The 15,687-nt window shown below is 42.0% G+C and overlaps 1 protein-coding gene across 1 annotated transcript in view; it reads left to right on the forward strand.

Annotated features, from left to right (window-relative positions):
* Nucleotides 1–15,687, forward strand: part of MYO3B (myosin IIIB) — a 443,683-nt gene that overhangs the window by 193,587 nt on the left and 234,409 nt on the right. The window contains exons 13-18 of the mRNA XM_019656795.1: nucleotides 1,032–1,115; nucleotides 1,951–2,153; nucleotides 5,497–5,595; nucleotides 5,937–6,051; nucleotides 14,218–14,344; nucleotides 15,292–15,502. Of these exons, the coding sequence (XP_019512340.1) occupies nucleotides 1,032–1,115; nucleotides 1,951–2,153; nucleotides 5,497–5,595; nucleotides 5,937–6,051; nucleotides 14,218–14,344; nucleotides 15,292–15,502 (839 nt within the window). The remainder of the gene's footprint in view (nucleotides 1–1,031; nucleotides 1,116–1,950; nucleotides 2,154–5,496; nucleotides 5,596–5,936; nucleotides 6,052–14,217; nucleotides 14,345–15,291; nucleotides 15,503–15,687) is intronic.

A 15,687-nucleotide genomic window follows, 5' to 3' on the forward strand; every position in this document is an offset into this window, starting at 1 on the left:
TGTTTAAGAGTTTGCATGACTCAATCAGTCTCTAGCTCCTCTGTCTCCCCAGAAGTTGGGATGGTGGGGCTGAAAGTTCCCTCTAATCATGTGTTTGGTCTTTCTGGTGACCAGCCTCCATCCTGAAACTATCTTGGTCCCCCCCCTTGAACCACTTGGTCAGCAGTTAAGTTTGGTTGAAAGGGACTTGTTTGTGAATAACAAAAGATGTTCCTGTTACTCCAATCATTTAAGAAATTCCAAGGGTTTTTAGAAGTTCTGTGCCAGGAACCCAAGACAATGACCAAATATGCTTGTTTTTATTACACTGTAATCACCAGTCTCCTTTATACATAAGAGCTCCTAGAAACGAATGATAAAAAGATCAACAACACACACACACACACACACACACACACACACACACAAATAGGCAAAGGATATGGACTCGCACACAAAAAAAGAAAACATGGCCATAAACATATGAAAAGATGCCTAGCCTCACTCATAATTTAAAAAAATGCAAACTACAACTACATCGAGGTATCAGTTTTTGCCTATCAGATTGGCAAAAATTCAACATACTCTATTCGGTGTAGGAGAACAGACACTTTCATGTGTTGCTACAGTCCTTAGGAAAGCAGTTTGGTACTGTCTACCAAATATACAAATGTTTTTACCTTTTGATGCAACAACCCCATTTCTAGGAATTTATTCAACAAACGAAATTACACATAAATACAGTGAATGACCTATATATAGAGTTATTCATTGTAACAGTGTTTGTAATAACAAAAGGTAAAAAAACTCACGTGTCCATCCATATGGGACTGGTTACACAGATTATGGTACATCTATGCAGTGGAACAACAGGCAACTATGAAAAGGCTGAAGAAGCGCTTGATGTACTAAAAAGGAAAAATTCCTAAGATATGTTGCTGAGCGAAAAATGAGGGTGTACAGTGGTGGATGTTATATGAAAATCATAGCTGAACACACAGGGTGTTTACTGTGCTACGAATTCTTCACTGACACTGCATTTTCTGTGTCAGTGCATTGTCATCAGCGGAGAAAGTGGCTCTGGGAAGACAGAAAGCGCCCACCTGATTGTTCAGCATTTGACTTTCTTGGGAAAGGTATGGACTCCTGCTTTATGTATTGTGGCTAGAAGTTTCTGCAGAGTAGTTGCAGATTTTACAGATGATGGAAATACTGGGGGTTTTTGGGGGGTTACATAAAAAATTCCATTTTTATTTTTATTTATGCTTGCCTCCGGACAGCTAGGCCTCTTGTCAGCCTGCCATCTTTCTTTCATGTAGTGAGGAAAATAACGCCAGCACGAATATACTAGATTATTGATAATTAAAATTTTTTATGTTTTTAGTGTAATAGAAACATTTAGCCATTAAGTAGTAAAAATGGCTAAACATTTGGAACAGCATCACAGAGAGCCACTAAGGTGATACAAGAATTGGAAAATAGAAATCTTTGAGCAAAAGTTGAGAGAAATGAAAATGTTCAGCTTGGCGAAATGGACATTGAAGGAATGATTTTTAAAATGGTCTACCAGTTACTTGTACTCAGAATCAGTGTATTATGAAACTAAGAAAGAATTTAAGAAATATTTATTACAGATGAGGCTTATGAATATTATAATGGATGATGAAAAAGAATTATGGGATCTCTCTATTTAAAATTTTTTCTAAGCGGTTTTGGCATTTTATCTGTCAAGGATTCTAAGTGAAGTGTGGGTGGACATAAAAACTGATGACCTAATCTGGCCTCCTCTGAGCCTGTGCAGTGGGGAGTTGCTCATCTGAGACAACAATGCCAGCGGTTAATGCTAATTTCCCCAAATGGAGTTCTTCCCAAAAGGATAATGTGAATTCTGTGGGCAGGGAGGGGTGCCTGGCAAATTTGCTAGATTAATGTTTCTGGAGTCTCCTCGTAACTGTTCTGTGTTCGGCACAGGCCAATAATCAGACCTTGAGAGAGAAGATTCTGCAGGTCAACTCCCTGGTGGAGGGCTTTGGAAATGCATGCACTGCCATCAATGACAACTCCAGCCGTTTTGGAAAGTACCTGGAAATGATGTTTACACCAACCGGAGCTGTGATGGGGGCAAGAATCTCGGAATACCTCCTTGAAAAGTCCAGAGTTATAAAACAGGCAGTGTAGGTACACTACTTTATCATTCCGGTTTTGCTCTGCAATGTAGACCAGGAGGCTTTGGGAGTTTTAATTGCTCCATTTTCGCTTGTTTTTAGTATCCTGATAACTAGGATGGTTCCCTCTACCTCTACCTCCCCATTTCCCCAGGAACAAGGAATTATTTAAGCAAAGGATAAGTTGTGGTTTCTAATCGAAAAGATGTTTACAAGCAGAGAAAAAAGAGCTGGGGTGGGAGTACTTTGGAATATGTATGCTCGTTTCTCCTGAGTTGGTTATTATACCAGGTAGAAGTTAACAACATTGCAGATACTTAAAAACAAAATCATTAAGTCCTTTAAAATTGAACTTGTCTTTAAAAGAAACACTGAGAATAATCTACATGTTAATTTTTTTCCTCCTGGACTAGAGAGAGGAAAAAAATATTTTGTTTTAAGAACAGTATAGCAATAGTGATCAATAGCATGGAGTGCTCTGGGTTCAAGTGTTGGCTCTGACCTTTATTGTATGACCTTGGGTATGTCACTTAACCTCTCTGTGCCTCATCTGTGAAATGGAGATGCTAGAGCCTACCTCATGGGTTTGCTGTGAGCATTAATGAGCTTGTTTATATAAAATTCCTTTAAAAAGTGCCTTGTATGGTACATGTTATCAGAGAGTTAGCCACTCTTCCTATTATTATTACTATTGAAGAACACCAGACTTCTTCAGGAACATAGCTCCATTCATGTATTATTCAGCAATTATGCTGAATATCTTGCTGTATGCCAGTGCTGTGTTCCCTTCTGAGGTTGCAAGAGTAAACAGAATTGACAAGGTCTCAGTATTCATGGAGCTTAGAGTGGATGGGGACTCGGGGAGGACTGGGGGAAGATCACAGACATTAAACAAACAAACAAATAAGCTTAAATGCAGAACAGTTATGATAAGTATCAGACAGTAATATAAGGTGCTGTGAAGGTAAAACAGAAGAAGGAAGGGCGCATAACCTAATCCAGGAAGAAAGGGGCTCCCTGTGCATGTGATATTTAATCAGAGACCTGAGGATCACTGGGAGTTAGCCCACAAGGAGGGGAAGGAGTGTGGGGGTAAAGGGAGAGGGGCAAAGATAAGACTAAGAATAGATCATGCAGGGCTCTGGAACCGCATTCTAAAGGCTGTTATTCTTCTGAACGTTACTCTAAAGGCAATAGGCAGCCATTTAACGTTTTCAAAAAGGGAAGTCACAAACCCCAACCTGGCATTTGGAAATGATCGTTCTGGCTTCAGTGGGGTAAGTGGATTGGAGGAGATGTGTTGTGTTGAGACTGCTGGGTTGCTGTTGCCAAATCCATGTAAGATATTGTTGACCAAGACTGAGGAGGTAGCAGTGGAGATGGAGATGGAGAGGAGTGAATGAATCTGAGCGATATTGTGCAAGTAGGGTCCACAGACCTTGTTCTGGGTGAAGAACCCAAGCATCGTCTGTCATACACTTGCAGTTTTCTCACAAAATAGAGACTGACATGAAGAAAATTAAGCAAATGAACAAAAGGATAGAGCTGGCTCCAGTTCAAAACACTTCAAAGAATTGTAATTGCTTCATCAACAAAATCCATATTATAGCCTAACTAGTCCTGCTGTGGGCTGACCCTGCCTACCTGCCCACCCCATTCTCACTAGCATTTGTTCGCTTCTTTGTGGGTATTACATTCAGAGCCTTTGTATATATGCTGCTCCCTCTCTTTAGAATGCTGCTTCCCTTTTCTCTGTGGTTCCTCCCATGCCCCTTTTCATGCTTCAAATTTTGATGCAAGCCTTATTTCCTTGGAGAGTTCTTCCCCTGACTTGACACAAGTAGCCCTTATCCCCCAACATTGTTCTTCATCTCAACCCCTTGTTTGTTTCTTTCAAAGTCCTCATCACAAGAATCCTTGCTGATTCATCTAACTCCATCATTAGAAGGGAAGCTCCCAGGGGTCATGGATCCTCTGAGTCCTGTATCCCTTGCCCCTGGTGCAGCGCCTGCCATGGTTGGCACTCAATACATTTGTAAGTTGAGTGAACCAATGAGTGTGAAATGGCAAGTAGAGGCACCTAGACTACAGGGCAGAAATAAGAATGTGCCAGAAGAGCTTTGACAGGATAAACAACCAAAGGAAGACTAGGATATCCAGGAGAGGCTGAAGAAAAGAGTGCGGCCCATGTCACAAATAGGGTCATGGAGTAGAAGGAAGAAGATTTCTTTCCATAGAGCTAAGTTGGCCAAGGTGAGGACTTGCCAAAATTCTGGGGCATCAACAGAAGAGACTGTTCCCCTCTATAGGAACGAAAGAAATCTAGAGCAGGACTTTTCAAACTGTTTGCTGTCAAACTAGTTTTTTAAAAACATTTAGTTCATGGGGTGGCCAGTTAGCTCAGGTGGTTAGAGCGCAGTGCTCATAACACCAAGGTTGCCAGTTTGATCCCCGCATGGGCCACTGAGCTGCGCCCTCCACAGCTAGATTGAAGACAACTACTTGACTTGGAGCTGATGGGTCCTGGGAAAGCACACTGTTCCCCAATTTTAAAAAAAACAAAACAAAGCAAAAACGAAAACCATTTAGTTCACCAATACCTTCATAAAACATAATTCAAATGAATTATCAGAGAATTTATCTTACTCTTAAATGTCATGGCAATGTCACTTGCTATAAAATGTCTAGACATGTACTTTTTAGTTTCTTATCTTGTCATAAGCTGACAGCAGTCCATAGACCACACTTAGAGGTAGCACCTAGCTGAAAGGACCCTGACCAGGGTGGCCTAAAAGAAGGTGGACAGCAGGAGACAAGTGGGATTGATGTGTGCCATTTTAAAAGAATACAAGTTTGAGACAGTGGAGACCTCAGTTTGGGAAAAATTCGGCTCCCAATTTGCTGTTGGGACTGGTGAGCCACTTCCTGTCTGGGGCTCCAGTAAAGGAGGGAGTTTTGCTGATCTCTCTAAGCTGGGCGTATATTACTTTCTCTGAAACAACATGGGCTCTGAACAGAACGCATATGGCACAGATACATAGTCATTTGGGCTGAAATAGAAAGATCTCTAAAGTGTGTAACCTGAGCTGTTACCTATACATGTTCCATCCTCTAAAACCCCTTTTGTGTATAGTAAACATAAGCGCATTTAATAATGTGACATTGTGACAATTACTATGAATCCTACCACTATTGCTATTCTGTAATTAGGATGTAGCATATTTAATTGCCTGAAAATACAACTTTGCTACAGAATGATATATTGCACAGATAGGAAATGGTGTAAATTACTTGGAGTGTGGAAGCCCAGAATATGTTTTTAATAACTTGCTCCCTCTCCATTTTTTTCCAGGGGAGAGAAAAATTTTCACATATTTTACTATATTTATGCTGGTCTTTATCACCAACAGAAACTTTCTGAGTTCAGACTTCCCGAGGAAAAACCTCCTAGGTAAGTGTTGGGAATTTTTGTTGTTAATTTTTAATGAATATATAACTAAGCAGTTGATAGAACTTGGGAATCAATAGAGCTGTTTTCCTAACTGGACACTTATAGTCTCTTTATCCGAAAGACCCAGGATGAGATAGCAGGGGCTACATGTCACTATTTGTATTTTCTAGAAAGTTCTAAACTCCACTGTAGCCATTCTCCTCAGCTATGTGCACCAGTATTCCACTGCAGAGTTAGACTCTAAGGGAATGCCCTTGCAAAGAAGAAGCCCGGTGATGCTCTGGTGTTTGAGGTGCGATTTGCCAAGTCGATGCTAATTCTGTTGGTCATACTCCATTTAGGTACATAGCTGATGAAACTGGAAGGGTGATGCATGACATAACTTCCAATGAGTCTTACAGAAGACAATTTGAAGCAATTCAGCATTGTTTCAGGATTATAGGGTTCACTGACAAGGTAAGTGATTGTCAGGAGAGAAAAAAGCTCAAATGTTAATATTCTTGGATCAGTGTGAGTGAAGACGTGAATGTCCTAACTTGGGGCAGGATACTTGCTTTTCAAATGCCACACTGGTCATGTTATAGGGTCTTGCTACTCAAAGTGTGACCTGAGGACAAGAAACATTATCATCACCTGAGAGCTTGTTAGAAATACAGACTCTCAGGTCCAACCAAGAACAGCTGAATCAGAATCTGCATTTTAACAAAAAGTGCAGGTGAACATTAAAGTACAAGTATTGTTTGTTGTAAGTGCCATGTGTCTGTGAATTGTCCTTGTCATTAATTCGCTACAGCTGTGATAACAAACACCAAAATAATACTGCCCTTTTCTGAGTTTGAACTGTTCCAACCATTAACGTGACTTATGTAATAGGAGTGCAAGAATACACAGGTTACACCCAAGCCACAGAAATATATGTATGCAAGTAGTTCCTTGAGCACCGAGACAAATTAAATCTTCAACTTTCTTGCAGTCACTTCCTTCTCCACGGTACACAGTTGCACATTATTAACTATATAGCTCTAAGTACGGTTCTACCCTTATCATACTAGATACAGGCTGTCTCTATTAAATATATGCCAGGGGTGACAGGAAATATTTATAACCCTAGGCTCTCAAATATTATTCTGTGATACATTTATGTCATAGTTTCTGGGCTTCATGCCATCAATTTTGCAAAATATACAGATTCTTTTGCTTTTCTAACAAAGGAGGTGAATGATTAGGAGGTAGGTGAGTGTGTTAAATCTTAAGGGGTTAGATTACAAGACCCTGGGACAGCACTCTGGATAAAGGATTATTTCTGTAATCCAGTGAGTTTGGCCAATGCTTCCCTCTCTAGTACGGTTGATTTTAGTCATAATAATAATAATAATACCTTTCTTCTTTCTAGCCAGCTGTTAATTTCCTCTGTTGGCCTCCCACAGACTTTAAACTGACAGACAGTGGAAAATCCCAAAGGTCAGATAAAAACAGAAATATATTCCTCTTGGCTCCTTAAAGGAGAGCAGTTAAACAGGTTCCAGCATTGTTAAAGGGCCTTTGTGGTTATTAATTTATAGAGCTAGTTGTTATCAAAGATGCGTGTTAGAGAGCGATTTAAAGTCATCTGGGTCATGCCAAAGTGTTTAGGGGCATGGTTCCTTAGAAAGGTAGAGGGCTAATAGAGACATCAGTCATAGGGTTAATAATATTTTCCTTTCAACAAGTACAGTGATGGTTATAGAAAACTGTGAAGAAATTGATCCTAGTTCTAAATGAAAGTATATAATAGCGCTCTTCTAATAATAGAAATGTACTGCAATTAATGATAAAACAGATGCCATTTTAAGATGACGTTTATAAACAAAAAAAATTAAATATAATTAAATACTACATATTCTTTTTAAAAAAAATAAATGTAATCACTTTAATGCGACTGTCTCTAGATCCAAGCAAGCCAGTAGTTATGAACATTATTTTACCATAGTGTGGGAAAAGGGTATTTTTCCTGACTTTACTGGAAAAGCAGTTCCCAAGACTTCAGCTTCCAAAACCTGGATCAGCCATATGTCTTCTGCCACCACTCCTGTTCACTTGTTCAGCTGCAGCTGTGTTACTTGAACTGCTTTTCACTGCTTCCCATAAATGTAAAGATTAGAACACTAAGCTTCATAACCTGTACCAACTTCTGAGTACTTAATGGAGGTGAATCCCAGGAACATTTCCCAGCACTTATTTGCATCCGCAGTGACCCCAGGTGTCCCAACAGTAGCTACTCCTTTGTCAGGAAATACCTTTCAACCACCAGGCCACCTGCAAAAGGCATCTCCACCCTGACCTTCTCCTTGTTTTACTGTGTCAGATGCACACAAATATACTGTGTATTCTTTTTTTTTTTTTCCTTTTTTTTAAATTGAGGAATTGGGGGATGGGAACAGCGCTGGGGAATTGGGGGAAGGGGAACAGACAAGTTGCTGTCCTTTTGTTCTTCAGTCTAGTTGTGGAAGACGTTGCTTCACTGGCCCAAGTTGGCACCATCATTGCGCTCTTCCTGGGCGAGGCAGATCAGTCGCCGGCTTCTGGACGTCGGCTGCTGGCCGCTCATGCTGGCTGCTGACTACACACAGTAGCCCATGGCAACCCACTGCAGCAGGGGCTGCAGCCTACGCCGCTGCAAGCAACTCATGGCAGCCCAGCTCCAGGTTGAGCTGTTGTTCAACATTTTAGCTGTAAAGGGCAGTGTCACTGGTCCTCATATGTGGGATCCGAACCAGGGCCCTCTGGCGTCCCAAGCCAGCTCTTAACCAACGCGCCACTCGGCTGGCCCTATACTGTGTATTCTTGAAGTAAGCCATCTTAACCCTTGTGGGGAAAAAATACAGTAGAAGTGAGTGAATGACTGCATGAATAAATATGAAAAGAAAGAAATGTAAAAGGTGATAAATATTCTTAATTTATGGCTGGTCTAAATGAATAACCAGAGCACAATCATATGCATATGTGTGTATGCTCACCATGTCTCATATTAATTGATATTGGAAATTAACTTATATTGGTTTGTAACCTTGGAAATGGATGGAAGAAGCTGGATCTTCTCTCTTTGACCCTAAATTCTTTGTTTGTATCTTTGTCTATATCTCTTATAGACAATACGTTTTGCTGAATTAATTTAGTTCACTCTGTATTTGTAAATTGATAGTAGTTTGACTAAATTCAGAAAGGTTCAGTTGAATGTCATCAGGCAATAGATACCAAATAGCTAGTATAACAGGGCTTCTTCTTAAGTTGTTCTGAGGAGCATTTCTAGACAGAGTTTAAATGAGCTTGTCAATTTAATAAAATTATGGTCCTTGTCCTTTCTTATAATGTCACTAGTTCCCCGCAGGAATCCCTTCGGTTTTTCCCAAACCTTTATAGCAAAATTATGAATAGCAAACCTTATCGAGGACTCGGGATCATGAATTTTAATTTTGGGACATCAGTCAAACGTATTTGAAAGGACACTTGACCCTGAGTTTATTGTAAAGAAACTTCCCTCATAGAAGGGTTCTTCCAATAACAATAAGTTTCCTTGTGGGGGCTGGAGGGAGTTACGCCTAAAGCCCCATTATGAAGATCAGTGCTTTTCAACTCCTATTTTGGAGTCAAACCATATTATTTTTGTTCACTATTATGCTTGTCTTGCTAGTATATGGATTATCATAACATATTAAATAGAGTTTTAGGTGTGTTTATACTTAATACTACATGAAAACTTGTTGGTTAGATTATCTATGTGGTGGTCAAGATTGGAAGTTGACTGCAGATCCCTTGATAAATATTTTTTCTCTTTCTTAATTGATTATGAATTGGGAGCGTACTGCTGAAGAAAACTGAGGGCTAAATGTTAAAATGTAAATTGGGGGTCTTGAGGATTTCCGGTGTCTTAATAACAGACAATCGGACTTACCATTGACATTTTTAAACCACTTTATTCATGTATGATTGAGATACCAAAAAACATTTTTAAACCAACCATTGAGGGCCAGCCAAGTGGCACGTTGGTTAGGAGCTGGCTTAGGACTCCAGCTCTGAGTAGCAGGGCCCCGGTTTGGATCCCAGATGAGGGCCAGTGACGCTGCACCCTCTACAGCTAAGATGGTGAACAACAGCTCGACCTGGAACTGGGCTGCCAAGAGTCGCCAGGGACAGTGTAGGCTGCAGTGGGGCTGGCTGGTGCCTGGCATGCGCTTTCATGAGCTACAGTGAGCCACCGTGAGCGGCTGTCCAATGGCCAGCGAGCGAGTGCCTCACCCAGGAAGAGCACAATGATAATACCAACATGGGCCAGTGAAGCCACACATCTGTCCTCCACAACAAGACTGAAGAACAAAAGGACAGCAACTTGGCTGTTCCCCTTCCCCGATTCCCCAATAAAATCTTTAAACAAACAAACAACAACAACAAAAAACAACCATTGACTTTTAAGATACAAATATTGTGAGCCTATGAAAAGGGAACTAAGTAAAAGCATTGGAATAGAGCCTATAAGAGTGAAGGCCCTTCAGCCAAGCCTACTGCAGTGCTTAGGGCAGAACTGTTGAAAAACTAGAGACTTATAAAAAAAGAAGCAAGGTAAAGGGAGACAGAGAGGGCAAGTACATTTGAGTGGAGAGAGGGGGGGGGAGAGAGAGAGAGAGAGAGAGAGAGAGAGAGAGAGAGAGAGAGAGAGAATACATCCTATGCATCCTGCATGGGCCTTTGATGGAGAAATACTTTCTTCCCCACTTTTGCTGCTTGGTGGTGAAACTGAATTCATACTCATCAACAACGAACTGGGAAACCCAGCTGGAAGAGTCGTTAGTCTTCTTGATAATATTTCCTGTCCTGGGTGAGGTGATTCCATTTTATCATGTAGAAAGTTTGAAACTGGTAAGAAATAAAAAGATAGAGCAGCATAGCAAGATTCTGTAGGAAAGGCTCCGTGGCTGGAAATGAGGCAAGAGGAAATGAGCAAGGTGAGGAAGGCGAAAACCCTTCCCAGGCTGGCTGTGGGGAGGAAAGAAGAGACACCTGATTAAGGAGTACTGGGGACAGAGGAGTGATCCCAGAGGGGCACACGCTGCTGATTGAACTCCACCATGACTGTACATGGGGGATGTTTTGACCTGAACACAGGAGTGGATGTAGGTTCCTAGGCCAGAAAGGAAGAACTAACCAACCCACAGGCGGGACTAAAGGAATCAAGTGGAATAGCCTGGAAATGGAGCATAGGGAGCCCCCTAAAGCTAATACCTGATTAGTGAGGTGAACTTAGATACCCCTTCCAAAGTTGCCCTCTCTGAGGAAAGAGACCTAACCTACCAGTAATCTCAATCATTCACATAGTGAACACCAAAGTTTTTGCTGAAGGTCATAGGTAGTTTTCCTCTTTAAAAGAGGAACTATCTGAGCATTGTGCTGAAGAGGATATTGCCAGAGAAGCGACGGGGCGAAAACTGCCATTCCTTTGGGGATGACGACTTCAGTGGTGAAATGCCTGGAAGCCTTACTTTGGGAGGTTTCATGGTTTGTACTGTGATACGTGTGTGTGTGCGCGCGCGCGCACATGCGCATGCACGCATGTCTGGTTCTGTGTGTGTGTTTTAATTAGAGGAAATAAATTTTTTTCTAAGAGTACTGAAAGTTTTAGATTATCTCTTGCGATAACTGGATATAGAAATAACAGATATAGAAAGCACTGCCATCTGTTTTACTCTCTGGGTCCGCCTCCCTGGGATGTTGCTCGCTAGTTGTATTCTGCAAGCCCCGCGCTGTATTGCTCAAGGTAATGAGCTGCTGTCATGTTAAATCCAGGCTGGTCTCAGAAAACTCATTTGGTAGGTGTTCTTCTTAGCCACTCTTAAGTTGTGTGATTAAAACAGTGATTCTTGACGTCAGATACGTGACATCTTGCCTTTGATTTAGAAGTTTAAAGAACAATATTTATGGTAGGAGCCCGGTTTAAAATCCTCATTTGTCTTTGTAGCATTATCAGGTATCCAGCAGATGTCACTATTACAGTCTGTGTTCAGTCTTTTGACTTTACTGAGTAATGTTTACAGGAAGGCCTAATTTGGGGACAATGCTTTATCAATGGCCTAATGACAGTTTCTATTAGTTTACTGCTGTATATGGAACTAAATCAAGTTCCCCACCTGTGTATTCTTGGTGGAAGTACTTTATCTATAGGCAGAAGATGCAGAAATGTCCTATATATATTCCATTGCCTCACCTACAAGAAATGCAAATGTTTAACTTACTAAACATACTTTGTTTTTTACCATTAGTGCTACTGATTCATTCAACTTCCATATATAAATAGGACTTGAGATTATCTGAACTGTTTTTACTCACAACACTCCTGACGCCAAATGTGTGGAGTTTTTTCTCCACATCAACCAATTCTCCCACAATTTAATTCAACTCTGATTATGTCTACCTGGAATTAGCATCAGATCACACAAGTTAAGGGCTCAGTCCCACAAGACTGTCCCACTTCAAACACCAATCATAAGACCTGGAGTTTTTCTACTTCTGACTGGTTATAAATTTGGTTCAACAATTTGCTAGAATGACTCACAGAACTCAAGAAAACAGTTTACTTACTATTACTGGTTTATTATAAAGGCTGCAACTCAGGAACAGCTAAGTGGAAGAGATGCCTAGAGCAAGGTATTGGGAGAGGGCCGCCTTCTTGTGGTCACCAACCCCGAAGTGCTCCTAACCTCAATTACCTGGTTTGTTTTTGTTTTTGTTTTTGTTTTTGTTTTAAAGATTTTTATTGGGGAATTGGGAGATGGGAACAGTGCTGGGGGATTGGGGGAAGGGGAACAGACAAGTTGCTGTCGTTTTTTTGTTCTTCAGTCTAGTTGTGGAGGACGTTGCTTCACTGGCCCAAGTTGGCACCATCATTGCGCTCTTCCCGGGCAAGGCAGATCAGTCGCCGGCTTCTGGACGGCCGCTCACTGAGGCTGCTGGCCACTCACGCTGGCTGCTGGCTACACACAGTAGCCCATGGCAACCCACTGCAGCAGGGGCTACAGCCTAAGCTGTCGCCGGTGACTCATGGCAGCCCAGCTCCAGGTTGAGTTGCTGTTCAGCATCTTAGCTGTAGAGGGCAGTGTCGCTGGCCCTCATATGTGGGATCCGAACCGGGGCCCCTCTGGTGTCCAAGCCATCTCTTAACCAATGCACCACTCAGCCGGCCCTCAATTAGCTGTTTTAATGGAGGTTCCACTATAGACATGACTGATTAAATCATTATCTATTGATGATTGACTCAATCTCCAGCCCTTCTCCCTTCCCTTGAGGTCCCGGGTTTGGCTAAAAGTTCCAACCCTTTAATCACATGGTTGTTTTCTCTGGAAACTGGCTCCCATCCTCCAAGAGTCATCGCAGTAACACAAACTCAGGTGTGGTTGAGAGGAGCTTTTTGTGAGTTACAAAGGACACTCATCTCATCCCTATCACTCAGAAAAATTCCAAGGGTTTTAGAAGTTCTTATGCCAGGAATCGATATGAAGACCAAATATATATTTATTATAGCACAGTATCACAGATAATTTCTAGTGAGCCTTTCAAAATATTTCCTGACTTCATTCATAACTAGACACTCCATCATTTAACTTCAAAATGTTTCAGTGAACCATCAGTGAATGCCCTACCAATTATATCATAAAAACCATCTTCAAAAGAGGCTAAGAAGGGCCGACCGAGTGGCACGTTGGTTAAGAGCTGGCTTGGGATGCCAGAGGGCCCCGGTTTGGATCCCACATGTGAGGCCCAGTGACACTGCCCTCCACAGCTAAGATGCTGAACAACAGCTCAACCTGGAGCTGGGCTGCCGCGAGTCTCTGGTGACGGCATAGGCTGCAGCCCCTGCTGCAGTGGGTTGCCATGGGCTACCATATGTAGCCAGCAGCCAGCATGAGCAGCTGTCCAGAAGCCGGTGACTGATCTGCTTTGCCTGGGAAGAGCGCAATGATTGTGCCAACTTGGGCCAGTGAAGCAACGTCCTCTACAACTAGACTGAAGAACAAAAGGACAGCAACTTGTCTGTTCCCCTTCCCTCAATCCCCCAGCACTGTTCCCATCCCCCAATTCCACAATAAAAATCTTAAAAAAAAAAAAGGCTAAGAAAACATATCTATTCTTATTTTGAAGAAATAACCATACCCGAATTTGGGAGGTGGTATTGGTTAGGGTAAATGGTTAAAAGTGGCTTAAAGAACAAAAAGATCAGTTCTCTCTTATATGAGCATTCCAAGGTAAGAGGTTCAAGTTTCAGAACAACTCCATTCCATGCCATCTTGGGTCTCAGGCATCCTAATTAATGGCTTGGTTGAGGCTGGGTTGCTGGGAAAGAAAGCAAGGAGAGGGCATGCTGGCTTCCATAGGCCAGGCCCAGAAGCGACCCACATCCTTCCACTTGCGCCTTTGTTAAGCATTTAGTTACATGGCCACCCGTAACTGCAAGGGAGGTTATGAAGTTTGTGTGGGTGCCCAGGAAAAGGGGAAGGGTGGGCTTGGGTGACAACGAGCCCTTTTCATCACAGTGCTAGTGCTTTGTTGGCTTGATTGGCAATTATCTTCAAACATGGTTCTTGATGTCCTTTCCAGGAGGTGCACTCAGTGTACAGAGTTTTGGCTGGGATTTTGAATATTGGAAATATTGAGTTTGCAGCTATTTCCTCTCAACATCAAACTGATAAAAGTGAGGTGCCCAATGCTGAAGCTTTGGAAAATGGTAATTATTTGATGCCTGCGCACCGTGTTGCTAAAGTGCATTTTTCCTTCACTTTGGTAGTTTTTTAAGATTTTATAGAATACAAAGCAGCTGTTGCTGGTTCTGAGTGTTTTCACTAACCGGTATTTCCCAAAGGGTGTCTCATAGAACACCAGTGTTCTTTCCATAAGCTGCAAATAGGTGTTCTGCAGAAAAGAATTCCATGGCAGGTAACTTTGGGCAGTGGTTGTCAACATGGGCAGCTTTGGAAAATCATCTACAAATTTTTGAAAATAATACAAGAGGTTGGACCCCAGTGAAAATCCACTGAATCAGCATTTGCAGGGGAGAAAGCAGGCACCTACTTATTTTTAATTTTTTAGGTAATAATGATAGCACAAGGAATGGGAAGCCTGAGTTTAAAAAACAACAGCAAAACGCATTTGAATAAAGAAATCACCTTTTGTGTTAAAGTGCAGCACTCTTTAGGGTCTTTAACATACTAATGTGCTTGGTGACTCTCCAAGAGGGGACTGTAGTCTCCAGAAATTGCTTCAGCTTACCTGACCAAAGCCACCTCTGCCCACTTTTTTTCATCTAATACTTGTGAAGATCTTTCAGAACAGTTTGGGAGATACTGTGTCAGTCCGGACGCCTCTTGGGATTAGGAACCTGACTTATTTATCTTCGATTTTTTTTTTTAACATGCTGATGGTGTCTTTATTTTTGGGGGGTTTTGACATTCAATATTATTTTATTGAACAGCACAGTGGTTTCAGGTGTACAGCATAGTGGTTAGACATTTATGTAATTTATGCAGTGATCCCCTTGATCCCAACTGTAGTGCCCACCTGTTTGACTCTGAAGTGTCAAGGACAGAGCCTGGCACGTAGTAGATGCTGGCTGGCTGAGTGAATGGGTGGATAGAGGACTGCATTCTCCAGTGTCATCCTTACCTTTTGTTCCAGCTGCCTCTGTTCTCTGCATCAGCCCTGAGGAGCTCCAGGAGGCCCTTACTTCACATTGTGTGGTCACCCGAGGAGAGACCATCATCCGAGCCAACACTGTTGACAGGGCCGCGGATGTCCGAGATGCCATGTCCAAGGCCCTGTATGGGAGGCTCTTCAGCTGGATTGTAAATCGCATCAATACACTCCTGCAGCCGGACAAGAACATATGGCAAGTTCCCCCGAGGAGCAGAGGCCTAAGGAAAGCTATCATCGACTTCGGCGTCTCTTAGAGTTTGCAAGAGGAAGCGTTTGGGCCTCTCTTGGGTTTTTTTAAGCAAAGCTCTCAGGCCTTCCTTGAAAAATTGCATTGGGATCAAGGAGAGCCCAAGTGTTTATACCTGAGAGGTGTATAAT

The sequence above is a fragment of the Hipposideros armiger genome, unplaced genomic scaffold (genome assembly GCF_001890085.2).
Source record: "Hipposideros armiger isolate ML-2016 unplaced genomic scaffold, ASM189008v1 scaffold_266, whole genome shotgun sequence".
Lineage (NCBI taxonomy): Eukaryota > Metazoa > Chordata > Mammalia > Chiroptera > Hipposideridae > Hipposideros > Hipposideros armiger.